This window comes from Echiichthys vipera, assembly GCF_963691815.1.
Source record: "Echiichthys vipera genome assembly, chromosome: 3".
Taxonomy (NCBI): domain Eukaryota; kingdom Metazoa; phylum Chordata; class Actinopteri; order Perciformes; family Trachinidae; genus Echiichthys; species Echiichthys vipera.
In genome coordinates this window covers 9,328,790-9,337,314 of record NC_139828.1, presented here as the reverse complement: position 1 = coordinate 9,337,314, position 8,525 = coordinate 9,328,790, and the positions used below count along the sequence as shown (strand labels likewise).

Here is an 8,525-nt window from a genome sequence, read left to right as displayed (position 1 = left end):
AATTCATCAAATATAAAAATATACAGTATATTATATAATTTATTTACATTTAACTTGTATTTTTGAAGCCTTACAGTATCTTTTGTGATATTCCCCGTACAGTTTCCTCCTGTGTCCATATGGGCCAGACCACACACAGAGCCAGAGGAGAAGTCGTCCCAGAGGTCAGGACGAGGAAGTGAGACAATTCACCAAGAATAATTGGGGACAATTAGCGTTAGCAACTTCCTTACTTCTGATTTTGTTGTTGGTCATCAGATCCTGAGCAAATCAGTGACAAACACTGCTCATTTGCAGTGAACCTGCCGGAGTTTAAGTTGTTGCTTAAAGGTTGGTAGTATACTTGGTTGCAGAGTTTCTCTGAGCAAATTAAGTGCATAACTTATGGACCTTTTTTAAGAGCAGTGTGCATAGCAAACGTTAAAAAAAAATGAATAGACATTTTAAATTATCCCTTTAATAACAAAGGATGCACATTTTTTTAACATTTCTTAATTATTTTTTTTGTTGTCATCATTTCTCCATAATGCCAGCTTGGCTGATTTATATATGCCTCAATAAAATATAAACATATTTCCAGGTCAGAGATGACGAAAGGTGAAGAGCATTTCCGAGAAATCCATAGCGTCATCTGCAGCAGCATAAACTGTAAGAGTGGAGTATAAGCTGTTGTGTCAGTGTAATGATCGATTGTCAAAAGTAAAATTTCATGCACATGTGGAACATTGAGAGGGCTTGCTTTGTAACAGAGCAAGTCTAAGGAATATTGTCTGAGGCAGATATATTGTGATGGAGTGATGGATCTGATATCTATTGGTTTCAGCTGTGGGACTGTGCTGTTTACAATCGTGGCACGTTCCAGAGAGTGGGTGGTCTCCGAAACGCCCCGCAGTGCCGGGTCTCATCACAACATCATTTGAGATCTACATGTTGGCTGTAAACTTACTGGAAGTAGTACGGCAACTTGGCGGAAATGATACCATGTGGATGTCGTTGAGTAAAAAGCTTGACGTATCAGAGCAGGATGATTACGCACCCCTGAAATGTCAGTGTGGGCGTCACATTATAGCCTGCATGTGTTTGTAAGGGATATAAACACTTGAGCCAGAGGTTGTGATGTAATGTGTGTGACTGATCTCATAACAGGTGAGATGCACCCATAATCACACCCATACACTCAAATATACAGACACACACACACACACACACAAAGCTGTGTTTCTCAGTAGACGTGAAGCAGACCCCTCATTGACCACAAACCATAACATAGAAATGGACTTAAATATGGAGTCAAGTGGGCAGAGAATTCCTGAGGTCTCATGTTAAGTGTAATTAGGATAGCTCTGAAATGGCTCATAGGTTTACTCTGTGGTTATGTCATTACCACCCCATCGTATCCAGCATTAGTCAGTGGGCTGTGTGGTAATGATATACAGGTTGTTCCTGGTGAAGGTATAACACAGTCATAATGACAACAGCAAATGGGATTTGTCTTGTATCCATCAGTATGTCCAGATCATAGAACTAGAATGAGAGTAAGATGGACATTGAACTGTAGAAAATAGTGCTCATCACTGTGCATTAATTACAAAATTAGAGTGAGTTAGACAGTCACTGCTCTGGCCACCGCTCTGGCCATGCTGTTATGTTTATGTGAATGGGAATGTCCGTTCTACTCTCATTCTACGTTCGATGGTCCAGATATGCGTACCAAAAGTGCTGTCTCAACTCATTTTTCAGTATTTTTCCCGGAAGACCACAGACATTTTAACACATGCACCGCAAAGTGTGGCAAATGCTGTATTTTAGTGGGTGTTCACTGCAAATTCCTGTGTGGTTTGCCACTTTTTAAACAATGGCGAGAAACACAGGTTTGGTGAGTTTATTGTGTGGGTCACCGAAGAATTTATAGATGGCTCCTACTCATAGAGGTATGGGGATAATTGGTTTGAATTTAATACTTTCCATGTACATCTTACATAATGAGGCATAGATCAGGCAGTTAAAGTTTAGATCCAGAATAGGTTTCCATGTATCAATCCCAAAGAGGACAAACTGAACTGGCAGGAGAGACATGATTGGACAGTAGTCGTGATATGCATGCCAGATAACTAAATCTGAGCAATATCTTTGTGTGGATCTTGGATCAAGCAATCATTTACTCACAATATGCATAAAACTTTAATGATAAATTTCTGAAAAATACAATTTTGTGTGTTTTTGTGTGGGCACAGAAACAGCCCCTCGGTGGCATTGTTATTTGCCCTGTTCGAACTAACAAAACATCTAATTCCATTCTCAGTGTAATAAAAGGGTACTTGGACAGGAATATAAACATCTCCCTAAAGTCGAACCAGATGCTGCTGCATGGTCCATGGAAGGAGAGAGAAAGACAGAAAAACAAGGGAGGTACTTTATACAGGGAAGTGAGTCAGTACCCAGGCCTCAGCACTCTGAAACATTCATTCCTCAGTTCCCTTCATTCCCCTGACCCACCCACCCACCCACCTAACCCAGAGCAGGGGGATATCCCTGAGGAGACAGGGGCGAAAAGCTGACGGCCTGGATTTGATTCGCACACGAGGCCTTGAGATGCCTGTCGGAGAAGCCACTGCACGCAAAGGAGAGGTCTAACCACTGCACGCATAAACTGAATGCCTGGCTGGCTGCCGGCGCCTGACCCACCACCCTTAACTTCAGCATGAGAGGAAAGTTGTCCAGTTTCCTTTAGGATGAAAGTTTGATCTCATTTGGATGAAACTGGCTATGATTAAGACTGTTAGGAAAATTCCAAATGTTGTAAAAGGCATGTCAGATAGTTGTAAAATACTGTGTGTACGTCATTTCACGTAATAGTACAATGCAGGCGATATGTTAAGGTGAATAGACCTTTGTCATGATAAACATCAAAAAAAAGCACCAGTGTATTTAATAACATCAGTGATTTATGAAGTCCACCTAGGGGAGGTCTGGGTATTGCGCATGTTGGCCCACTCGGACACTTGAGATATTATGTTAATAGGAAAGGCAAGTTGCAAAGTGAGAATCAAGTGTGTTCCTGCTTTAAAAGTTAGAAGATGAAAGGACACATTGTGACAAATATCAAACTTTATGTTGTTTTGAAATGGCAGTACAAAAATACAAAAATATGTTGATGCATTTGTCATTCAAATTTCACAGTAGGTACACAGGTAGGTACACATGAAACCATTATTTACAGGAAAGAAAAATAAAAATGATTTCAGACATCTTATTTTGGGTTTTAAAATGTAATTGGATAACTCAACCATTAGAAATTGGACATTTGTATCGATATCGAGCAGGTTTACCAGTAGGTGAACAGACTCATCTCTGGCAGTATAATCAGGTATATTCAATATCGCAGTTAATTCTTAGACAAATTCAATTTTTCAGACGATGCTGATTTCATTAGTCTGCCCAGTAAGTTTTTTTTAAAAGATTCTAATCAAATCAAAGCAGCAAAACAACAAGAAAATGAACTAGCACAACATGAGCACGACCTAGAAAAATGCATTTATAAAGCGAAGCCAAACACTCAACAGAGGAGGTATTATAGAGGGTTTGGGGTTGTACCAACAGTCTTCTGAGACTCCAACAAACACAACCAAACCGTTAATTTTAGTAATCACCAGGTGACCGAGAGTTTGGATCAGGATCCAGAGTAAACATGTGTGGGGGTAGGGAGGCAGAGACACTACACAGGTTTGTTTAGGCTAAGCCACTTCCTCACCTCCAGACAAAAGCTTAAGTACGTACATACACCACAACTGTAGCTGTCCTGTTCTTGTTTGTGGTGAATTAAAACCACATTGGCAGGCGATAAAGCGGTATCAACTTTCCAAACATATTCCATCAGCTTGTGGTGGGAAAAATGTTTTGTTTGTGGGGGAGGAAAACTGTAAAAAGTTGTAAAATGCCAATGCCAGTGGCTGCTATTGTACATACACAATGAACCAAACACAATAAATACATTTTATGCATCAGCTTTCCCAATGATATATGGATTTGTTACTAGGATAAAAATATAAATAGAGTTTGATACCTTCTCCAATAAATAAGTAGTGGTATTCTATTTACAATATGCACACATCTCCCAAAGAGCCAATGAGATATTTCTGTCTCGAGACACGTGTTCATCAGCCTCTATTTCCCAAACTTACACAAGATTACCACAAATTGCTCACAGGGTTTTGTAACTCTTACACTATTGTGTGTCTTCCAATAGAGGTCTTCCAAATGTATTGTCATTCTGTGTACAAAGGGGAGGGGGAGTGATTGTCAAAAACAGAGGTCATCATGGGAAGCTAGTGGTGCGACACTTGGAAACGTTTGTCGAGCAACTCGTCTCTTGGAAAAAGGACCGCGTCAGGAGTTGTCCATCTAGACCGCGTTTTCCTCGCTGCCTTCGAAAATTTGAGGTTTCCGAGGTGGATCTGCACATAAAAAAAATAGTCAGCATGTGATTGCATGAAGGCTGTAGAGTCTTCGTTTTAACAGAATGGTAAAAAAGAGAAGGTTATGGTTTTTTAAAGCCTTACTGTTGCAGTGGCCATAGTGACGGACTCCTATGGAGCGGCCGAGGAAGCAGGTGGCCCGGCGGAGGTGGCAGGCGCTGGGATAAGTGATGTTGTCATTGCCACAGATTGGCATCTCAGTTGGCATGGGGATCGGACAAGGAGTTGTGCGGCACATGACACAGTGAGCACTGTTGGTCTGGTCGGTCACACAGGTGTGCGTACCTGGACACACCACATTGGAGCAGGACTCTGTGCGAGACATGGAGGAAGAAGTTTGAGCGAATAAAAAAATGCGATATTTTGCGTTTGTGCAGAACAGTTCTTCATGGAAAGACTGTTAACTCGATAACTCGTTGCTTACTTTTGCAGTCTCCTTGGTACATGACCTCGAGGTCCGGGTGTCCCATGCAGCGGGCCATCAGCAGAGTGCACTCATCCTTATATGACTTCCCGTCGCTGCCGCACACAGCGTGCTTCCGGGTAATGTGAGAGCAGTCTGGAGAGCACACACACTGAGGCCTTCCCATCTTCATTTTGCAAACCTTCCCAGGACTGCATTTGACTCCCTCACAAGTCTCTACAAAAACACAGCGAGTGGTTTCATGTGTGTGTGAGCACTGCACAGTGTCAGTGTAATGTTACTGTATTAACAAGTCTGCAGACATCAGGTGATCCACAGGCATTTTCATACAAACCAAGCTTGAGATCCGGGGATTTCCCAGACCATAACACAATTTTCATCTTGCACAATATTTACAATAATCACATCTCTTTATTGACCGTTACACACAGGGGTGTCTCGCCTGTTGGAATGTGAGGCTGGCGTGTTTTCATAACAGATCTATGTGTACCGCTGCACACAGACCGGGATAAGCTCCTGCAGAGGGACGGAGGGGCTCTGAGGTAGACAGAGTTCAAAAAGCTGTCAGAGAAAGTTACAGGCTGAGAAATGAGGAAGCCCCAGGCTCCTCTGACACCCCATCATGTCAAAGCTGAAATCCTACGCAGTGTAGAGTCAACATTGAACAATGCACACATGTCTCTTCCCAGGACCTTTGGAGATGATACCTGATCAGCACTGAGTCCTGAGGATTCTGTAAACAATGAGGAACGTATTTCTTATTTCCTGTCTCTACTAGCACTTCAATATCCTGTTTTATTCCAGAGCTGTCTTTTTTTTTCTCTCTCTGACTCCCCTAGTCTAACTTTTGGTTGATTTCCATCTTTCTGTCTCTGGCTGCACATACATTTTGTCTTTATCATCTCTGCCTCTCCCAATACGGGAATATCTGAAAGCAAACTCTAGTCTTTGATAATGTACGCATCTTAATCCGAATTGACAAACCATTAAATGTTCATTGATGTGACATTTATGATGATGTTTTCCTCCCGCAGAATTCCAAATGATCAAGATACTGAAGCGCATTATTAGTCCCAGACATCTGGGCATTTGGCAGGCACGTATTCCAGCCTGCAGGAAAGTATTTTTCTTATTTTGCTCGTGGAAGCAAACGGGGCTTATTTTTAACTAGCTTTGGAAAACAATGAAAACATAATGGAAGAGAGGAAGGAGGAGGACAGAGGTTGTTATTCTACCAACTTCATTTATTTTCCGTTCGACAGTTATTTACCTTTATGTGAGTCTCTTACAAAGCTGTAGGCTACGTTTGACTGTGGTCTCTCTGCTTATTTCATGTTTATATAAATACAATGCACATCTCTGTTTCTCTAAGTCATTTGACAAGACCAGAAAAACCTGAGTCTGTGGTTGGGTGTGTTCCCCAAATCTTTTTTCTTATCTTACCGGACCTTATCAGCATGGAGAAACTCCAAACATTTCTGGACTATGATCACATAGTGCAAGTGCTGCGTATGAAAAACAGCATTTATCTGCAAATGAACCTGAATGAACCATGCAGAGGTTCCAGGAGAGGAAGCTTCTCAGGACAGCTGGGTGGAGTTATGTGGAAGACTTCTCTTCGATTCCACGTCTGCATTTAGTTAGAAATCGGCACCGGGATTTCATTGTGTAAACGTCTTGATTCACAAACGGCGTGGTTTGAATTAACTTTCACTAACTCTCCTCGGAGAGACAAGAGTTATTTAGTGTAGCGGAGCGGCCAATTTTTTTCCCTGTGATGGGTTTAAAACTTAAGTTAATCCTTCTGTGTTCTGCAAATGATATCTAAGCAGTGATTAAAACTCTGAGTACTTACCATGAAACTACCACTGGCAGTAGAGCCCAGTTACTTTTATAATGTTTACTCACAATGTGACTGTCAAGTATTTAAATGTGGGTTTAAAACAGATTAGAACAGCAGTTAAGTATTGGGTTACATGCGATGACTAATGCCGTGCCCCGCCGTGATAAAACAAAGCAACACACGAGTAACCGATTCCTTCTATTTGGCAGATATAAGTAATTAGTATTTTAAAGGGTTGTTTGTTTACCTTTGCATGGTTTACAAGAGACAATTCCCAGGAAGCCCAGCAGGCTGACCTCATTCATGGGCAGGCTGCTGTTGGACCACGCTGTGTCCAGGCGTCCCCCGGCACAGCACTCCTCTCTGGTCACCCCTCTCATCAGCACCATGTCGCACCTTTGGTCTTGACTCTGCTGCAGCCAGCACATCCCAGCTAGATATAGTATATAAAGCAAGGATAAAACAAATTAATTTACTCTAACACATATATAAACGCATATTTAAAAACATATAAAATATTATTATTGTCACATGGACTTGTCAATGTCCATTAAATGAATGGCTAATTATTATAAAGGCTTATAATGCCTAAAATATAAAGCACTTATCTGACTTATCTGTTAGGATGTTTTCACAGGTATTTGTGTATATGCTATTTATTCATATCTATTCATACAAAGAGTAGATAACTAATCTGCTGCAATATCTTTTCAAAAGGCTCAGGTACATAATAGTACATAAATATGATTCTGGGGAAAAAAAATACCTCATCATTATGATAATTGCGAGAGGAGTCATGCAGTCATTTGAAATGCATGACACACTACTTAAAATTTAAAATACAAAATAAAAGAAAAAAGAAAAAGTCCACTCACCGCTGGCAGGATTTCTCCCAATCTGATACAAAGTGAGCATCACACCAAAAACAGGATTGAAAAAGATCATTGTGTCACTCTAGTCAGTGCAAAACCCTGACAGCTTGTCTCTGCAAATATCAGTAAGAAGAAGTGATGTTCCTCTGGCAAACAGAGCAGATCACTCTAACTCAACTCTGGAAGTGGCTCTCCCTTATGTGAATGAATGTGTTGTGTATAAGTGATGTCGTTCCCCCTCTGTATAAATATTTAGCCCAGATGGAATTATGCTGCTGGGATGGGCGATCCTCTCAGCCAGTAATAAGCCAGGGCAGTACACAGTTTGACTCTGACTCAATTTCCAGAGTCGGGAAATGATCCATGCCCTCCAGCGCCAGACGCGGGGCACTTACATGACCTCACAAAACATTTTCACACCATATTACACTCGTCAGGCTAATTACGTCCTAGAGAAGATTTAGAGCGCGTGTTAGATTACCTTCTTCATTATGAAACTTAGGGACTAATTGAATTAGCAGTTCAGGTATTTGGGAAAACACGTTCTTGCATAATAACCTCTAAGTGTCCAGTGAATCCTGGATGTTTTGTTCTGTATTGTCTCATCTCTGTCTTTGATTTGGCATAACTCAGAGGTATTCATTCTCCTTGCAAATATCATACTGTTTTGTCTGGTTGGTCTATAAGGTAGTCTGTGTGATTTTGGGGGGGACAAGTGGCCACTTGAAATGAAATTGATTTATTATCTTATTATTGTGTTCCAACAATAGTCTTTTGAAGCACTGGCGTGATCCAGCACTGACCTTAAATTGAACTTCTATGTAGGGTAAATGCAGGGTAAAGGAAGAACCACTGCATCAAAGTGGTTGCCAACCACTAAGATTATTCTAAAAAGGGGTTCTGGATATATT

At 41.1% G+C, this 8,525-nt stretch overlaps 1 protein-coding gene across 1 annotated transcript; it reads right to left on the bottom strand.

The window, feature by feature from the left end:
- Positions 1-3,102: 3,102 nt before the first annotated feature.
- fstl3 (follistatin-like 3 (secreted glycoprotein)) lies at positions 3,103-7,814 on the bottom strand. The gene is made up of 5 exons (XM_083911359.1): positions 7,618-7,814; positions 6,990-7,175; positions 4,900-5,115; positions 4,560-4,787; positions 3,103-4,454 (listed from the first exon to the last, which is right to left on the bottom strand). The coding sequence occupies exons 1-5, from the start codon at positions 7,685-7,687 to the stop codon at positions 4,402-4,404; spliced, it is 753 nt and encodes a 250-aa protein (XP_083767485.1). The 5' UTR covers positions 7,688-7,814; the 3' UTR covers positions 3,103-4,401.
- Between the last annotated feature and the right edge of the window lie 711 nt (positions 7,815-8,525).